At 40.6% G+C, this 19,305-nt stretch overlaps 1 protein-coding gene across 1 annotated transcript in view; it reads right to left on the bottom strand.

The window, feature by feature from the left end:
* Positions 1-19,305, bottom strand: part of LOC103171707 (zinc finger CW-type PWWP domain protein 2) — a gene marked incomplete at its 5' end in the record, with an annotated part of 32,061 nt that overhangs the window by 5,274 nt on the left and 7,482 nt on the right. The window contains 2 exons of the mRNA XM_042346663.1: positions 3,744-3,906; positions 17,315-17,440. Coding sequence (XP_042202597.1) covers positions 3,744-3,906; positions 17,315-17,440 — 289 coding nt within the window. The remainder of the gene's footprint in view (positions 1-3,743; positions 3,907-17,314; positions 17,441-19,305) is intronic.

The raw sequence follows: 19,305 nt of genomic DNA, 5'->3' as shown, positions 1-19,305 counted from the left end.
CAACAACTTGCATTTATATTACACCCTTCACGGGGGTTTGTGAAGCTCTTGTTCAACAATGAAACTGATCAGTCTACAAGCGTTTGGAGTTTGGATTTTGTACATGGTCAATTGACTCTGCAGTATGTTCTGTGAAGCGCTTAGAGACATCTCGACAGTGTGATAAGGCGGTATATCAAATAATAATAATAATAATCTTTGCATTTGATATAGCGCTTTTCATGTCTTCTAGATGTCTCAAAGCGCTTCACAGAATATGCTGTAAAGTGAATTGACTGTATATGTGTGGGCGAAACGCGGCAGCCAATTGCGCAGAGCAGTGTCCCCCAAACAGTCGTGGATTGAAAATGACCAATTTTTTGTTGTTTTTGTTTTTTTGGAGGGATTATTATTAGGCGTGTGGAGTAAGAAAACTTGCCCAAGGTTTCGCCCTGCCTGGAATTGAACCCAGGTGTCTCACTTGCAAGGCGAGTGCTCTAACCACTGAGCTCAAGGATTGTTTTATTATTATTGCATATTCTCACTTTGACTGAAGATGAAAGCCTTTCAGTAGGAGAATGGCGAGGAATTTAAGCAAAAATGTAGAAAATTGTGGGCCTTCTGTGCACTAATGAAAGAAAAGGAATGAAAACTGGCATTCCACTTATATACTCAATTTCATTTCCTTTTTTCCAGTCATTTCCACAAGTGGTGTTTGTTGATTAAAATATTTTGGTCAAATCCATGAATGTAACAAATGGAAACCCAAATAAGAAAAACTGATGAAAGAAGAATGGTCAGTTTCTTTACTAATCTTACATTAGCAAATCCATATAACAGCATTTCCAGCTGTCACTATTCAAATTTATGAATGACACAGGGAATTGGAGTTATTTATTAACAATTTATCAACAAAACAGATTAGTTTTGTGCACACAAAATCATTCATGCTGTGAAGTAAAATTCACTGTACCGAAAATGGGGGTTGCAATTGTAACGTTATTTTTAAAGTGTCAGAAAACCAATACTTTTCACTTCAAACTGTTTATTATTTTGAATGTTTATTTTCTATTATTTATTTATCCATAAGCTTTAGCAAAGCCCTGGGATCTCTCCATTCTGAGAAGTGATGATGGAATTTATCTTTATTTGCACCCAAGGTAAAATTACGAAGCTGCACATTTCTGTGAAATATTAAAGTAAATATTTATTACCTGAAGGATATATTACCATTTATTGCTCTCCAATGTGTTCCCTCTATCGAAACATTGAGATAGGAGTGGACCATTCAGCCCCTCAAGCCTGGTCCGCCATTCTATAAGATCATATCTAATCTGTACGTCAAGTCCAATTACCCGCTCTTGCCCCGTATCTCCCCGTATTAAAAAACTCAGTCAGATCACCCCTCAACCTTCTAAACTCAAGGGAATAGAGACTAAGTTTATGAAACGGTGCAGTGCCCAAAACTGAACACAGTCTCCAGATGGAGTTGACCAAGGCTTTATATAATTCAAGCATCATTTCCTCTACTTTATAAGCCAACCCCCGTTGAGATAAAGGCCAACATCCCATTAGCCTTTTTGATAACATTTTGTATCTGTGAGCTTGTGTTTAGTGATTTGTGTACGTGGATACCCAAATCTCTTTGCTCTTCCACAATTCTTAGCTTCTCACCATTTAAAAAATATTCTGTTTTCCTATTTTTGGATCCATAATGGATGATCTCACACTTCCCCACATTGAATTCCATCTGCCACAGTTTTGCCCACTCACTTAATCTACCTACGTCCCTCCAGATGGGATTTGACCAAGATGTGAATGGATCAGAACAGTCAAAGTCACTGTACTCATGCACAGTATGGTTCCAAGGTCACAAGACATTTTCTGGGGTACTTTGTCACACAGCTTTATGTGAGCTTTTGCAGACTCCCCTGGCTCCTAGACCCCACTGGGATCTTTAAGATGATTATTCTTCCCTTCAATGCCTTCACAGTCTCTCCTTCCGTATCTGTGTAATTTGTCCCAGGCATATTCTCCTGTTTATACTTTGTTCTTTTGATTTACATTGAAATCACTCGCTCCTTCACTGTTGGCTGAATGTTCAGCTTTTGGAACTCTTTTCCAAAATCTCTTCATCCTACTCTCACTTTAGTGTATCAGCCTGGCTCAATGGTAGCACTCTCTCCTCTAAGTCAGAAGGTTTAAACCACAAGTGAGGACCTGAACTTAAATCGTCTAAGATGATGCTGAAATGCATGGCTGACAGGGTGTTGCATTGTCAGAGGTGCCATTCTTCAGATGAGAAATTCAACCAAGGTCCCATCTGCATTTTCAGGCAGACGTTAAAGATCCCGTAACACTATTTGACAAGAGAAGGGAGAATCTCCCGATGTCCTCACCAACAATATCTCAAAGAAAATGTGGGCATTCACTTCATGACTGTTTATTGGTCATTGCTGTGCAACAAATACACAGTCACTCCACTTCACAGTAAATCATGTGAAGCACTTTGGGGCATTCTCCCGTCTTGAAAGATGCTATACCAAATGCAAGAATTATTATTATTACTTTATATCATTCTACCATGAAACCCCTCTTTCAAACCCTAATTTTCATGAGTGTCCATCTTATATATGCTTTTCAATCATATATTACATAAATAAAACTGTGTATATTCATGTTCAGAGGAAAAAGGTGAATCAGGCCATTTGATTTTATGTTTCTGGAATACCCACCCTACCTTCTCTCTATTACAGCAACCAATTCTTTCTTAAAATATGTTTATTGCCCTGACCTCTCAAACACCCATCCTGGTAATCTATTCCAGCTGTTTATTACCTTCTCTGTACAGAAATACCCTCTGTCTTAAAAATTAAACCTTCTTAAATCTTCTGTTGTAAAATTGCTTTTCCTTCCTCTGAAACCCATGCCCTCTTGTCGATCACCTTGAAAAATCTAAAAATGTTGTTTTATGTTTACCTTTGTAATCCTATTTAATATCTTATATATCTCTATTAGGTCCCCTCTGAGACGTTCAAGGTCAAGAACCCCAGCTTATCTAGTCAATCTTCCAAGTTCATCCCTCTAATACTAGGGATCAGCTTTGTTCCTGATGAATGATGCTGCCTTAATATATAAATACCTTGGGCTATTGCTACATGTTTGTTTGTAATACTACTGTCAGTATCATAGTCATCTGACTACAATATAACAGTTTAAGGCTATTTGCAGGTACAACAGCACAGATTATGTTTGAAATAATTAGAAAATATTTATTGTTTGCAGTATTCCTTTAACACTCGGCTTTACTCCATGTACATACAGGCACATATAAAATCTATATGTTTTGATTAACCCAATGAACCATTCTGAAAGTCATCATTTTAATCTTCTTCTAAATGTCAAGTAACACAAAGATCCAATGATATCCACTGCGAGCACTTCAGGTCTGCCAGGTGACACAGTATTTGAAAATGTATCAATGTGGAGAATCAAAGAACTTCGAACAACATTTGAAAATGACTGTATAAGATGTAATGCTTCTAGAATTCATCACATTAAAATTACAACAGAGGACTTTTGCCTTTACAAGAAACGTGCTGAATTTTTAAAATATTTTACTTCTAAATTCCAATTTTCAATATGTTACATTCTGGGTTCAAGATAGGTTGTATTTAAAACCATACCTGATAATTGAAAGGAGAACAAAATTTTGTAGCTAAATTAATCTTTCGCATATTCATTCATAACAGGAATTTGCTTACCGTGAAAGTCATTGGCTGATAGGACTCAATATGTCTTACTGCAATCCAAGTTCTAGTATGTGGATTTCCTAGGAATTCTGTATGATATCCTTCTACATCACCATCTTCATCATAATTCACATATTCTCCAGTATAAGGATCTGGACAAAGGATTGAAGGCCAGCTGTAAAAAGTAAAGTGAGTAATTTAAATTATTGAATTTTACAAATGCAACTAACCAAGTTCTATTCTTAGAATGCAAGAAATATTAATGGTGAAGATTAATCATATCTGTGGAACAATCAATCGTAACCAAACCCAGAATACAAAGCAAGATTGATTCAATCGCGTACAATTGTAATGTCAGTAGTCTTGATATATCAACCTAGTGACAACGATTAAGAAAAAAACAACTTCTGAAGGATGAAATTTTGCTCATCATTACATGTAGCGACATTGATGCTGATGCCTGGTTATAATAAAGAAATCTCAGTGGAGGTCAACATTGTCAATTTGAGGTCATACAATACAAAATATACCGTCTCACCCACAAAATTCAGTCACTACACTTTGCAGTATGTTCCGTGAAGCACTTTGAGATGTCTAAAAGACGTGATAAGGTGCTACATCAAATGCAAGAATTATTATTATAACACAAATTGGAATTTCAGTGCTCTGATGCCTGAGTCTCCTTCAGCCAGCTATTCAGAAGAGGAGAAATATGAGAAGCAATAAATATATACAAGAAAATATCAATGCTTCAGGCTAACAACTTGAAATCCTCTAAAATTAATGTTACAATTCCAACCTTGAGAAAGCCAAAGCAATTCCAGCTGCCGGATTCTCAACTTTGCATGATTTAATTCTTGATTTCAAAATAGGGCTCTCTTAATTTATATGTGTGACTATTCCTTTATTTAAGATGTTTTGTATGAAATAAGAATTTTTGTAAATGTTAATGTTCCTGTCACAATTATTGGACTTTATTTATGACTCGTCTTTGGAGCTTCCCCAGCTTGGCAAAGAATTTAGGTGAGTAATCTGTTCCAGTTGCTGATGAAGCTCGAGACTAGACACAAGAACAACAGTTGCTAAATTACATTTCTAAAGCGTCAATTTCGTTCATGGTTGAAGGATATCACAAAGTTCTTCATGTGAGCCCAAGCTGGGGCAGGGGCGAAGGAGTTCTGAGAAATTGGGGGAAGATGGAGACATGAAATATCTTTTCTTTTGTGGAATCCTATAGCTCAGTGGTTAGAGCACTCGCTTTGCATGTGAGAAACCTGGGCTCGATTCCCGGCAGGGTGAAACCTTGGGCAAGTTTCCTTACTCCACACTCCTAATAATAATCCCTCAAGAAAAAAATAATAAATTGGTCACTTCAAACCATGACTGTCTGTGGGACACTGCTGTGTGCAATTGGCTGCTGCATTTCGCCCACAAAAAATACAGTCAATTCACTTTACAGTCTATTCTGTGAAGCGCTTTAAGATATCTAGAAGACATGAAAAGCGCGAGATCAAATGCAAGGATTATGGTTATATTATTTTGTATAATATGCTGATGTTTGCTGAGGATACAAGGTAGGCAAGAGTAGGACTGAATGACTCAGTCTCCAATTTGGGTGGATGGGGCAGGGGGGCGAATTACAGGAATCAAAATTTGAAAGTTAATTCTTAATTCTACTTTGTGGGTGTCTTTTATGCCATTTCATTTGTGTTCAAATATTCCAAGAGAGTAAGTTTAGAAATTTACAGCAAGTGTGAGGTAGTACAACTAATCACAGCCTGACATGTGAGGGGCCTTCTGACAGCCCAGTTAACAAGATTAATGACGTACTGTCACCTACTTGCCATGCAAGAAAGTGAAGCTCCTCAAGGCAGAGGCACAGAATCATTCAACCTGACCATTAACAAGCAAATTATTTCAATCTGGCTATGCTCTGTTGCCTTCAAAAACATGCCAGCTGGTAATGTCTCCTTTATCTTGCAGATTGTTTCGCTCACAAAATACAATCAATCCAGTTTACAGTATATCCTGTGAAGCGCTATGAGACGTCTTGACATGAAAGGCTCTATATCAAATGCAAGGATTAATATTATTATTACAATTTAAGTCACTCTGTAGAGGTAACTTTTAAATGTTTTTTGGTGATGGGTCAGCCAGACCAATAACACTGCCACTTTACATATGAATGGATGTTACTTTTCTTAATAAATTTGAGCTTCCTAAAATGGCTACTTTTTGCAGGAGGTTGACATTTTGTTCACCGGGTATTTTGTAAAAGTCATTTTTAAATAGTCTTACTGGCAGTTCCAGTTGCACCAATGATTATAGGAACAATGTTTGTTTTACATTGCCACATATGTCCACATTCAATTTGTAGATCGATATATTTATTTAGTTCCTTATTTTTCACATTATAATCACATGTGATAGCCACATCAATAATACTATGTGTATAACCTATTTGATTCTTTATGATAATACCTTGTTTGTTACAGCTGATTATTATTATTGTGTCACAAGAACATACAAGAACCAAGTCAAACTCCCACACAGTAGCTCTGAACCAGTACATAATCACTGGAAGGATTTGCACATAGCCTGTGAGGTCAGAAGTACTTTATTGCATGTCAGACCACAAGACATGATAATCTTTTAAAAGCACAACATTTCGACAAATGTCATTATTGAAAAGAACAGAAAAAATGAATGTATGTAATTTGCATAAATCTGATATGTAAATGTAAACAACATACAAAATGTCTTCCACTTTGTAAAAGGTTGTTGAACTTGAAAACATGTTGCAAAGACAATACATTATTAGCTAAATGAATGCAAAAAATAATTATGCCATTACTAACATTTTATTCCACATGATTACGACATAGCCAAGTGTATAAATGTCACACAAGTTCATAGCTATGGTTCCAAAAACGGCAAAAAAACATCTAAAAAAAAACTAATGGTAGCCTTACAACAATCATTTTAGGATCACCATCACACTTGCATAATAATGTGCAGTATTACCTGTGACCAGCAGCAGTTATAATAATAACAATAATCCTTGCATTTGATATAGCACCTTATCACATCTTCAAGAAGTCTCCAAGCGCTTCACAGAATATGCTGTAAAGTGAATTGACTATATTTTGTGGGCGAAACGCGGCAGCCAATTTCACACCGCAATGTCCCATAAACAGTCATGGATTGAGTGACAAAATTATTATTGTTACTTTTTTGAAGGAATTATTACCCCCAGAAAGTGCTCCACCAATTGACTAACAACCAGGATTCTACTTATTGCTAGGTAAACAGAGGCGTGTGGAGTAAGGGAACTTGGTCAACGTTTCTCCTTGCCCAGGAATCTAACCCAATGTTTTGCCCTGCCCGAGAATCTAACCCAAGTCCTCTTGCTTGCGAGGCGAGTGGTCTAACTACTAAACTGCAGGACTCCAGTTCCTCAAACGTGAAGTTTATTTACATTCACAAACAACTGAGGGGTAATCTTTCAAGTACTGCCACCTATCTGTTTAAGTATTTATATATTTATGAACTGGTTATAAGTCAAACTGAAGAAGCGCACCCGGTATGTGTAGGAGTCTTATTTGTATTCATTGCCAGCTTCAGGTTGTAGCTTGTATTGAAGAAGGTCGGAAACAGTCGTTTGCGTGGACTTGGGTCAAGAATGCAGTAATGTACACTTCAGCTTCCTCCATGCGGCTGAGGAATGCGCTGACTGCTCCCCTGTATCTTCAACAGAGGCCCATCCATTTTGAGTGCTGTTGTTGAACGCAGCTGTTTGCCTCTGATTGTTGGGTCCTGCTGTTGTGAGCACTACCAGATGGCACAGAGATAGTTAGGTAAAAGGAAATCATTTCAACTTCCAGCTGCCAGGAGTCTGGCAGTTGGGAAGTATTGACTCAGCAACGGTGAAGAAGTTCCCTGAAGAAAGTGGATACCAACAGATTCCTCATCTTCTTCATCAATCGGGTGTTGAGGATATTCAATGCTTCCACAGGTCCAACACATAATAAAAAACAAATTGAATCACTATGTACCTCTTAGAAGCTAAATAACTTCACACATCTTGAATATCCTTTGTATTGATTCTAGCAGGAAAGCCACGAGATCCAGGAAAGGATTTGACACGTTTGCTGTTGAGGCATTTTAAAGACCTGCTTCTATCAAAGCAAATTTTCTACTACCGGAGTTTTCAGAGGAGCTGATGTTTTCTCAAACAAATCTTTAAAATCTCTTCTTTTGCAAACTAGGATTATTATTATAAAGGCAGAAGCTGGCCAGCAAATGTGAACTTGTAACCTGCATATGTTGTAAATTAGATTTTTATTGTTCAGAGAAAGACTGTTATCAATAAGGGAATATACTAGTAGTTCAAACTCTTACTTTTGCACCAATGGCTTCTCAGGGTCAAGAATAGATTGGTTCAGTGCTCTGAAACATCCTACTTGAAGGGCACTATATAAATGCAAGCTGTTGTTGTTGAAGGTGTTATTGAATAGAAGTAGACAGTCTCTCAAAGCTAACTGCAGAGGTAGATTAGATAAGGTGGACACACTAACTTTGATGTAAGTGACAGACAATTAGGGCTGGAGGAAGTAATAGCTGAAAACACTGAAATATACCCCATCCTACCTGCTGTCCAACCTATCTTAGAATTATACAGCACAAAAGGAGGCCATTTGGCCCATCGTGTCTGTGCCGACTCTTTGAAAAGAGCTATCCAAATTAATCAGTCATGTCGGTCCATTCTGTAGCAGAATGTAGTGAGTTTAGATCAAGAAAGATTAACCATAAATCAGCACTAGTGTTCAACGGAAATAACAAAATAAACAAACAAACTGATGGTGATTTATTAATGAGAGCCAACTAAAAGTTTCACATTTTTATGTTGATTTATTAAAGTAAAAAAAACTAAAAAAAAGTTATTATGATTTTAAAACTTGTACTTTATTTTACTTTCTAATTTCCATTACTGATGCCATAATCTTTATGAAGGAATTTCAGGCCCATACTTTCTCTCAATAGAGGAAAATACTCACACAGCATCAAGCCACTTTTTCTTTAAGATAAAGTGGAAGAATTAAAGTCAACTGAAGGTGCACAAGGAACAGTAGGCTTGCAATGGAATTCACAACAACAACCAAGTTACATTTGTAAAGCACCTTTCACATCGGGATGACATCCCAAGGCGCTGAACCGTTGGGGATCAGGACCCAAACGTGGGGGGAGGGGGGCAGAGTTAGCATGAGGGAGGGCAAAGAGGTAAGAGGGCGGCTGAAGGCACGATCGAAAAGGAGGGTCTTAAGTCGTGCCTTGAAGGAGGCAAGGGAGGGAGCAAGGCGAAGGGATTGTGGGATGGAGTTCCAGAGGGTGGGGGAGAAGAGAGGCTGAAAGCCCGGACGCCAATGGCAGGGCAGGTCAGGTGGCAGACGTGGAGCAGGCCAGAGCCTGCTGAGCGGTGGGAGTGGGCAGATTAATAGGGGGTCAGCAGGTCAGAGATGTAGGAGGGGGCAAGGCCATGGAGGGCCTTGAAAGTGAGGATGAGGATTTTGAATTCTATCGTCTGAGGGATGGGAAACCAGTGGAGCGGGCGAGGGTGGGGGTGATAGGGTCACGGAGTTTGGTGCGGGAGAGGACACGAGCTGCAGAATTCTGGATGATCTGAGGGGTGAGACAGTAGCGGAGATGGGCAATGTTGTGGAGGTGGGGGAAAGCAGAGCGGGTCATGGCACGGATATGGAGGAGAAAGGACAGTTGAGGGTTGAACAAGATGCCCAGGTTCCTGACTGGCTTAGTGAGGTGGCGTGTGCATCTGTGGATGCTGATGCTGCCAGTGTCTGATGTGCGGAGGCGCTGGCGCGAGCCAATCAGGAGGGCCTCGGTCTTGCTGACATTCAGCTGTAGAAAGTTTGCTCTCATCCAGGACTTGATGTCAGACAGACAGTCTGTCAGGACGTTAGTTGTCCTGGAATCGAGGATGGAGGCAAAGAGATAGAGTTGGGTGTTATCTGAGGACATGTGGAAGTTGACCCCATGATGCGGATGATGTCACCAAGGGGGAGAATATAGAGGTTGAAGAGGAGGGGGACCAAGGACAGAGCCCTGAGGAACACCACACAAGACTGTGCGGTGGCTGGAAGAGAAACCGTTGGCGGAGACAAATTGGAGACGATGTGAGAGATAAGACCTGAACCATTCAAGGACAGAATCTTGAAGGTTGAGGTGAGAGGAGAGGCGCTGGAGGAGGATGGAGGGGACAGAATGGTAAAATCATTGTGTAGAAAAAAAACCTGCTTCCCTACAGGTGAACGCTGAGAATAACAGTTTGAAGGCAAATGTGCAGGTTATTATGCAACACTTGATGAAATTCCGACACTTAAAAATGTGAAATACACAGTACAATCATTGAAAATGGATTATGATGTGAAATAGTGTCTGTTTTCATCTCTGAGGAAGAAAGAAACTCTTCTACTATGAATTGTCTGTTCTACAGGTCCAATACACTGTGCATATAGTGATGACTATAAAAAGCATACACATAAATCAAACATGCAAAACATCGCAATTCTGTTCCTAACCCCACCATCTCCCATCCTCTGCAGTATTGCTGTGATCAACTAGTCTGTTGCTCCACCTAAGTTGCGTTAAATGGTTATTGCAATGCTCTTTTCTTTCACCATCTCCCTCTCCCATTGAATGTTTTGCTCAGACTGCAAAAATGCACCTGCTCCTTCCAAATTCCCTTCTCAGAACACTGCATTTGTTGGAAAAGTTTAAACATGATCACATTAACACTTTATGCATTGGTTTCAATATTCCTGGGATTTGACTCTCTGTTGTCATATTTTAATTGCCCTGTAACGCAAAAGCTCTCTGCAACATTTTTACAACGAGGCAAAGATTGTGAAGAAAAGAAACTATTGAAGTGACGTTTGAAGAATTTTGTGGCCCATAGTGCCATATACAACCCTGCAGCACCAGTACAGTATCAATACCTGATAGATAGTGAAGCAATTCCTTTATATTACCACTATGATATTTGTTTTGGTACCTAATATCTATGGGTATTAGAGAAAATTGTGGTCTAATAGTATTTATTTGTTGATATTTATTTGTCATGATATTTATTTGTTTGCTCATTTTCATTCCGTTCTCTTACCTCCTCTTCTGATAGCAAGAAAATGTTTTAATTTCAACTCACAGACAAGCTCAAACACCTTTTGCCCATTTCAATTCTTTACCTCCAACCTTTGAGGAGAGACCGAGGGTTGGAAATTCAGTAAATCTAAGATGTCTGGAGCTTTCAGACCCACACCACTCTCACCACCCCATCTCAAAGAGATTCTTGAGTTATTCCAATACCACTGGAGCAAAAGAGTTGCAGAAACAAATTTACATATTAATGTAACACTGAAACATTCCATTTCCTGCTAACGACTGAATTGGTTTTGGATTTATTTTGCGGCCCGCTGTTTTCACAGTTACCTTTAGAGCAGAATTGACCTGTAATAATAAAATCAAACCCAATATATCCCTCAAATCTAAAAAGTAGTAGCATTTAATAGTTCATTTCTGACTTATGTCCTTAAGTCATCAAAATGAAAAATCTAATTTACAACTTCTTTTGTTTCCACAATTTTCTCTGACACCCATAGGAGTAATTTTGAATTTGATGCATCTCCATACAAACCACAGGTCAAATATTAGGTCACAGTATAATTTTCTACCGCAAACATGAAGGTAACTGTAAAATTGCTTTGGTGCAAACTTATTTAAATAAATAATCCTGGCATTTGGGATACTGCTTGGAATGTTCGATACCTCAAAGTGCTTCACAGGTAATTGCTGTCAAGTGTAGTGACTATGAATGCAACACTTTTTTTTCACATGGAGCAAGGTTCCACCTACAACCATGAAATGTACGACCAATTTAGCTGTTGGATCATTGGCCAGAACTGGGGGCAAAACTTCCTCAGATAGCATCAGCAATCTTGAAAGTGCACCTGAACGTGTATACCATTTAAAAACCAAGGGAAAATACTGTAGATGATGTATATCTGAAATAAAAGCAGAAGTTGCTGAGAACGCTCAGCAGGTCAGGCAGCATCTATGGAGAGAAGAAAGTAAGTTAACGTTTCAGGTCGATGACCTGTCGTCTGATTTTTTAACCTTGGTTGTGTAATCTTACTGTACTACTGTGTATTATTTGAATCTAAAAATAGGATAATCTACATTTGATTAAATTGGCTATTGTTCTGCCAGCAAAAATGATGCTGTCAGGTTTCCAAAAAAAGACTAAATTATTAAAACTACACCTATTAATATTAACAAGTGTGTATTGTTAAACCTGGTTTTAATGGTTGTGACACCCACAAAAAAANGAGCAGTTCAAGTTCATCAGGGTTATTTACATAAAATGCATGTACAAATCAAAGTTTCATTCAGTTCTTTAAAAGCCTTCAAAATTATAACTGGTGGCAACACAACCCAAATTAATCCCAAACAAAATTTAAATGCATATCGTATATAATTTTCTCCCTCATGAAAAAAACATTTGCAGTTAATATTAAAATGAGTTGGATTGCATTGCGTTTGCAGGAACATTGACCCAATGGCTGCACATCGCTAATACATTTGCCTTATTGATGCACAGTCACTACACTTTAAAGCAAATCAAGTGAAGTGCTACTGTGCGCAGTTCTGGTTGCATATTACAAGAAGGATACTGTAGCAATGGAATGATTGCAACATAGAATGAGTGGATACAGCCATCAAGAAAAATTGGACAACAAGAGCTTTTTTCCCTGGAAATCAAACAATTGAGAGGAACAAAATTCAGCCGTTTATGAAATGATCCGAAAATCGACATAAATAGACACTTTCCAATTGTTGCTTTGTCTAAAATGAGGGGACATGTATAGAAGACTGCCGCAAGCAGATCCAAAAGGAAGTTTAGAAGGATCTTCTTTACACAGAGCGGTCATGAGAATGTGGACCCCACGCTGAAAGTTGCAGTTAAAACAGAAAGTATTAATGTATTGAAGAAGGAAACTCAATGCACACAAAAGGGAAGAGGAAATAGACGGCTATGGGAATAAGTATTAGGAGGGCGAGAGGCTCATGTGGAGTATAAGCACTAGCATGAGCAAGTTGTAATAATTCAACTGTATTTCTATGATTTCAAGAGCATTCATCAACATAATGAATTGTTGAAAAATGCATTTTATTTTGAAGATATAATATCATGCATGATTTCTGAATTCTACTAACACTACTTGTTTAACGACAAATTAGAGAAATAGAGAATATGTATTATTTGTCCAAGAAATATAGCCAATAGTGAGCCCGACAAGACTAATTTTAATTTCCCAATCCTAATTTTGCCATGGTGAACCTTACAAATGGATGCACACATACATTTCAAAGCTAATCAGGAAATAATCAATTTATTCCACAAATTGAAATTCATGAAGTCATCCCAGCTACAAGAACTTAATCTATCAGTGACATACTGAGTGGGTTTGTATCCTTAGCTACTTCATTATCATAATAAATGGCACAAATTCAGTCTGAAGAAAAATAAACTACATTTGTTTTTAATTCCACACTAGATTTTTTTTAAACTCCATATGAAAGACCCTCATGTTGTACGAATTACCACTGTACTTTAAAGTACAAAGTCCATCACTATCAAGTACAAAATGCAACAAATTTATAGCACGAGCACATCATGTATGTAATTTGCTATAGAAAATTGTAATGTTTTGCATCAATTGTACTTCCACATTGACAATAATGAATATTTTAAATTAAATTACATTGCTAGCAATTCACATCATACCAATTCCATGCTCACTCAATGTTGAAACAAATTGAATTGTGTGTCAAGGAAACCTTTCCATTATAGTTTCCAGGAGGCTGGGGATTTTAGGGTTTAGCTGCGGAGATTGAAAACAAGAACTGCTCAGGTCACGAATATTGCTATAACATAGATGGAAGTCCAGGTAATTGTACAAGCGATTTTTTTTATAGGGCCACCCACCAGCTCCATTTCCAAAGTAGCTTTAAAATTAGCAGCAATAAAGAAGAAAAAGTTAAATTGTTAAGGTCTTGTTAAAGTCCATAGGAGCAACTATTACACAGATGAGAAGGCATATTGACAAGCAAGGAGATTATTATTTCTGAGTAAGAACTGTGATTTAATTTGTTACTTTGGACAGAGCAATCTCAGTTTATTCAATTGTTTCAGTCAGGTCAATCTGGAATAAATTATATGGTGGTGCTTGCTTCTGAATATACTGTACAGTGTTTTGCAATTAGCTTAGTGCTACTAATTTACTGATTTGTACATCCATTTATCAACATGCTATATGAGACAGACTATCACCTTCCATCAGGTTAATAAGATATCAATGTCAATTATTTTAAATTAAAATAATAAAATGAAAAAAATAATACTTGAAGTGAATTGTAAAGAGTTGCGTTTCCAGCACTCTTGTCGCAAAAGAACCAAAATAATGTTGATTATTTCATTTTATTCTAGATAAATTCTCCTTTTCCACATTTTACTGTATTTCTCCGTCATATTTTTCCACCACATTGATCGCCTCCGTCCATACCTCATAGCCGACGCAGCTGAAACTCTCGTCCACTCCTTCGTCACTTCCCAGCTGGATTATTCCAATGCCCTCCTCCAACGCCCTCCAGCTCCATCGTACACAAAATTCAATTAATTAAAAACTCCACCGCCCGGATACTCACCTGCATGAAACTCGTTCCCCCATCACACCAGTCCTTGCCAGGCTCCACTGGCTTCCGATCACCAGACAGATCAATTTCAAGAAGCTCACACGCATTTTCAAATCACTTCATACCCTCACACTTCCCTACCTATCCGATCTGCAACCCCCCACCCTCCACTCCATCACCTGCTGCCTCCACTCGGCTGGCTCCAGTCTCCTATTTGGCCCTCAGGCCCTCCGTTCCACCATTGGTGGCCGTGCCTTCAGCCACTACGCTCCGAAACTCTGGAACTCTCTCCCTCAATCCCTCCGCCTTGCCCCCTCCCTCCCCACCTCCAAATCCCGACTGAAGATCTTCCTTTCTGAATGTGTTTACGGTCACCTCCCCCCTCCCTCGTCGTTAGACTTCGCCACTGTAAAGTACTCCGGGATGCTACCCTGTGTGAAGGGCACTATATGCAAATTGTTGTTGTCGTTATTAAGCCAGTTACTATAAGTTAGATCTTTAAAAATTCCTAAATATAGAAGTTCCTACATTTATTCTGTTTGTCTGCTGATACAAGTGCACAAATCTGAAATTAATTTCTCTAAATCCAAGACAATCATATAATCATTTTCCAGTCACACTTCATGCTCTCTGGTGATAGCCACAATAGATTGGTTGAATATACTGTGTTGAAGAGCCATCACACTGTTATCAATAGCCAGCAGTTTCCATAGTGCATGGTGGCGGATTACCAAGGAGTTTTCTGCTTGCCGACAAGCATTGGTGAGCGGGTGTTGGTAAATATATAGGCCTGGAGGAGAGGAAAGGGAGGCCACGGGTTGTTTATGTGAGCTTTTCAAATGGAAATTATTCACATCACAAAAGAAATACATATGAAAAAGGCGGATTGGCCATTTGATCTCACCCTTCTAGAATACGTTCGCCAACAGAGAACAGTTTACAGTGAAACACCTTACAGCAAATCCTGTGATGTGCTTTGAATATCCTTCCAATGTGAAAGATGCTACATCAAATGTAAGTCTTATTGTTGCTGATATGACCAATTTTAAAAAAGATTAATATCCACACTTTACAATCCTGCACTGGATCCCTCTCCAAACTCTCCTACTCCCTTCTTCATGAATCTAAAATGGTTTATCTTGTGTATCCACACAAGATCTATACCTCACACAGTGGATATATTTGAGCTGGTGCTTGCTTCATGGATGATGATAACTGGAAATCAAAAATATGTTGTTTCCTATACTGTACACTATATGTTTGTGTTTCCTACACTCACTTTAGCCTGGAAAAAAATTGTCAATTCTGAAAAAAGCAAATTCCGCACCATACCATGTTCATACAGATAACTTATACATTCTCCCTTCTTTTCCTTGAACAAAGTATAAAAGAAAGGGAAATTTACAAGTGTATTAAAATCATCATAATTTCAATTTAATCCATTTAAATCAACAATCACAAATTGTTTTTCCAAAAAACTGAGCCCAAGTCGCAGATTTCCAAGAATCCTAATGCTATTCCCAACTTAAATTTAGCAAGAAATTATTCTTCACTTGTCTGTAATGTTATTAATCTTCGTACTGTGTGTCTTACCGACTAGGGGAGAGCAGTATAATATTGTCAACAAGGTCATAAACCGATAACTAGAGAATCTTCTAAATTGATTTATTTGTCATTTGTTTCTAGAATCTGGGATTGGTACTTCGGAGTTCACTGAACTTAAGTCTAAAACATCTGCTCTCTTACGCCAGTGAATTGTTGGTCTCCCACTTGCCTACTGAAAAGTTTGCTGGCGTTAGCATACCTCATCGTGTATTAAGCCCTACTTTGATTATTCTCAGACTTCCATGGGTACCTCAACCAGTCTATCTTGTGCTGATCGTTCAAGTACATTCATAGTGGATTGGTACAGCTGCTGCCTCCATCTGCATTTTGATGAGGTACTGCACACAAGAATCAACTGCAGCAGAAATGCAGAAGCAGACACAGTTGGTATGTCGCCTTTTGGAGTCCAGGATATGTTTACAATACCGCACCTCTACACAGATACCAGTATAAAACATACTGCAATGGGAGTGATCTATCGCGCTCGTGTTGAAACATTTGTGCTGCTCAATACATGGTCAATATGAGCAGTTATGAGTTTCAATCTAGAAAAATAAATGGGGTGCATCTTAATATGGTTCTGCTTATCCGGGTATTTTTTGTTATCAGGGAATGTAAGTTACCCCGACCAAAGAAAAGGAGACAAACATCTTCAAGGGAAGAGGTAATGAAGAAAATTGGTGAGGGAATCAAACTAAGTTTAAATTTTAAATACATCAAAATTTGCCTGCGCTCTGCCACTCTCACGTGTTCTGGGATGATACGCTGCGTGAGGGACACTATATAAATGCAAGTTGTTGTTGTTTCCGAAGCACATGCATTGGAAATTTAACTCCTGTAAGTAATCCAAATTGAACATCAAGCTTTTTTTCTTGCATGACCTGGCAGAGTACACGTGTGACCAAATATTTTATAGAACAGTTGCGAGGGCTTTAGGACCAAAATCTTCCAAATTATAACAAATGTGACCAGAAGCATATATTTGTTTGAAAATGAAACAGCAAATCAGCAATGCGATATTTAAATTCATAAAATAGACAATAATCCACATATTACCTCGTCACCCACAGCTTTATCATAATTTTGTGCTACTTGTCACGTGTTTTCGGTTTATACTGGAGCCAAGTGTATTGTTCAAGTCAGAGCTGCTTTAAGGCCAAACATACAGTATTATTATTGTGAAGACATATTACCAAAGAGACATATCTCACCTGGGCCATCCAGACATCTTAGCCAAAACCAAACTCCCTAAAGGAAGTTGTGAGTAGACAAGCTTTAGTCCGTATTTGTGAAATGCAGACTCCTCTGGGTATCTCTCTTCAGCCACAGAACAGCTGCTAAATGAGGAATTAGGATTCATATTACAATACCATGGTTTATTTGAATCCACAACTGAGGCATCTTCACTTGTCAAAATCCTCCATTTCAAGCAATTCTCAAATTCACACTGGATCCAAACCTTGTCTCCATAATATTTGATAATAAGATTCATTATTTTCTCCTCCATTTCTTTCCAAAACTTTGAACAAATCCTGCACAAACAAAAGATAGCATGAAATAAAGTAATAATAATTCTTACATTTGATGTCGCATCTTTCACTTCAGGGAATAGTGAGAGACGCATTTCTGGGCGGCAATAAAATTGTGAAGAATTTTGACAACGAAGGCAGAACAGAGCTAAACCAATCATTTTAAATAATGAAGATATTCCCTTTTTAACAGGGTGGCTGTCGTAGTTTTTTTAATAATAATAATCCTTGCATTTGACGTAATGCCTTATCACGTGTTCGAGACGGCTCAAAGAGCTTCGCAGAATATGCTGTAAATTGAATTGACTGTATATTTTGTGGTCGAAACGCAGCAGCCAATTTCGCTCAGCAGTGTCCCACAAACAGTCGTGGATTGAGTGACCGAATTATCATTTTTTTTTAAGGGATTAATGCCCCCGGAAAAGTGATCTGCCAATCGACTAACAACCGGGTTCCTACTTACCGCTAAGGGGGAGAAAAGTCTTTGTTGCTCTAATATAGAAACTACTGTCATTTCAGCCATTTCCAAACTCCAGTCTCCCTCCTCATACCTCTTCTACCACAACCTCCGACAGGTTTTTCAAACTCACGCCCACCTCTCTGCTTCCCTAAACACCCGCCTCCCCTCCCTGATACCACATCACCGAGGAACTGCGGACACCGCACAGGCTACACTGAACAGAAAGCCAGTGAGCGAGAGAGGTGGGGGGCCGGGGGGACGTGAGGGGCCGGGGGGACGGGAGGGGCCGGGGGGACGTGAGGGGCCGGGGGACGTGAGGGGCCGGGGGACGTGAGGGGTTGGGGGGACGTGAGGGGCCGGGGGACGTGAGGGGCCGGGGGGACGTGAGGGGTTGGGGGGGACGTGAGGGGCCGGGGGGACGTGAGGGGCCGGGGGGACGTGAGGGGCCGGGGGACGTGAGGGCCGGGGGGACGTGAGGGGCCGGGGGACGTGAGGGGTTGGGGGACGTGAGGGGCCGGGGGACGTGAGGGGCCGGGGGACGTGAGGGGCCGGGGGGACGTGAGGGGCCGGGGGGACGTGAGGGCCGGGGGGACGTGAGGGGCCGGGGGGACGGGAGGGGCCGGGGGACGTGAGGGGCCGGGGGGACGTGAGGGGTTGGGGGACGTGAGGGGCCGGGGGACGTGAGGGGCCGGGGGGACGGGAGGGGCCGGGGGACGTGAGGGGCCGGGGGACGTGAGGGGCCGGGGGGACGTGAGGGGCCGGGGGGTACGTGAGGGGTTGGGGGTACGTGAGGGGCCGGGGGACGTGAGGGGCCGGGGGGACGTGAGGGGCCGGGGGACGGGAGGGCCGGGGGACGTGAGGGGCCGGGGGGACGTGAGGGGCCGGGGGACGTGAGGGGCCGGGGGGTACGTGAGGGGTTGGGGGGACGTGAGGGGCCGGGGGGACGTGAGGGGCCGGGGGGACGTGAGGGGCCGGGGGGACGTGAGGGGCCGGGGGACGTGAGGGGTTGGGGGGACGTGAGGGGCCGGGGGGACGTGAGGGGCCGGGGGACGTGAGGGGCCGGGGGGACGTGAGGGGCCGGGGGGACGTGAGGGGCCGGGGGACGTGAGGGGCCGGGGGACGTGAGGGGCCGGGGGACGTGAGGGGTTCGGGGGGACGTGAGGGGCCGGGGGACGTGAGGGGTTGGGGGGACGTGAGGGGCCGGGGGACGTGA

This window comes from Callorhinchus milii, unplaced genomic scaffold (genome assembly GCF_018977255.1).
Source record: "Callorhinchus milii isolate IMCB2004 unplaced genomic scaffold, IMCB_Cmil_1.0 Scaffold2, whole genome shotgun sequence".
Taxonomy (NCBI): Eukaryota; Metazoa; Chordata; class Chondrichthyes; order Chimaeriformes; family Callorhinchidae; genus Callorhinchus; species Callorhinchus milii.
Note: the sequence above shows the minus strand (reverse complement) of the source record. Positions and strands in the feature narration are given on the sequence as shown.